Below are 251 nucleotides of genomic sequence, written 5' to 3'. Positions count from 1 at the left end.
AAGACATTCCTCTCTAGTCAACTCTTTCTTTTCTCCTCTCTCTCATTCTGCGGCAAGTGGATGTGTCTTTCTTCTTTCTCTTCTTCATCCTCTTCAGTGTCACAAGGCCTCTACACGGTCCCCCTGATCTGCTTCAAAGAAGAAGAATGGAGAGGTCGTCATGTCGATCTTTTTTTCTTCATGTATCTCTTCTTCTCCTTCCTCACGCTTCTCATCTCTCCTGATATCTGTCTTTTCCTCTTCTTCTTCTT

General features: G+C 43.4%; 1 protein-coding gene across 1 annotated transcript in view; it reads left to right on the top strand.

Annotated features, from left to right (window-relative positions):
* CSUI_010939 (uncharacterized protein) overlaps window positions 1–158 on the top strand; it is a gene marked incomplete at both ends in the record, with an annotated part of 688 nt that extends 530 nt beyond the window's left edge. The window contains one exon of the mRNA XM_068071040.1: window positions 98–158. Coding sequence (XP_067916984.1) covers window positions 98–158 — 61 coding nt within the window. The remainder of the gene's footprint in view (window positions 1–97) is intronic.
* Window positions 159–251: the final 93 nt, after the last annotated feature.

The sequence above is a fragment of the Cystoisospora suis genome, assembly GCF_002600585.1.
Source record: "Cystoisospora suis strain Wien I chromosome Unknown contig_8974, whole genome shotgun sequence".
Classification (NCBI taxonomy): Eukaryota; Apicomplexa; class Conoidasida; order Eucoccidiorida; family Sarcocystidae; genus Cystoisospora; species Cystoisospora suis.
Note: the sequence above shows the minus strand (reverse complement) of the source record. Positions and strands in the feature narration are given on the sequence as shown.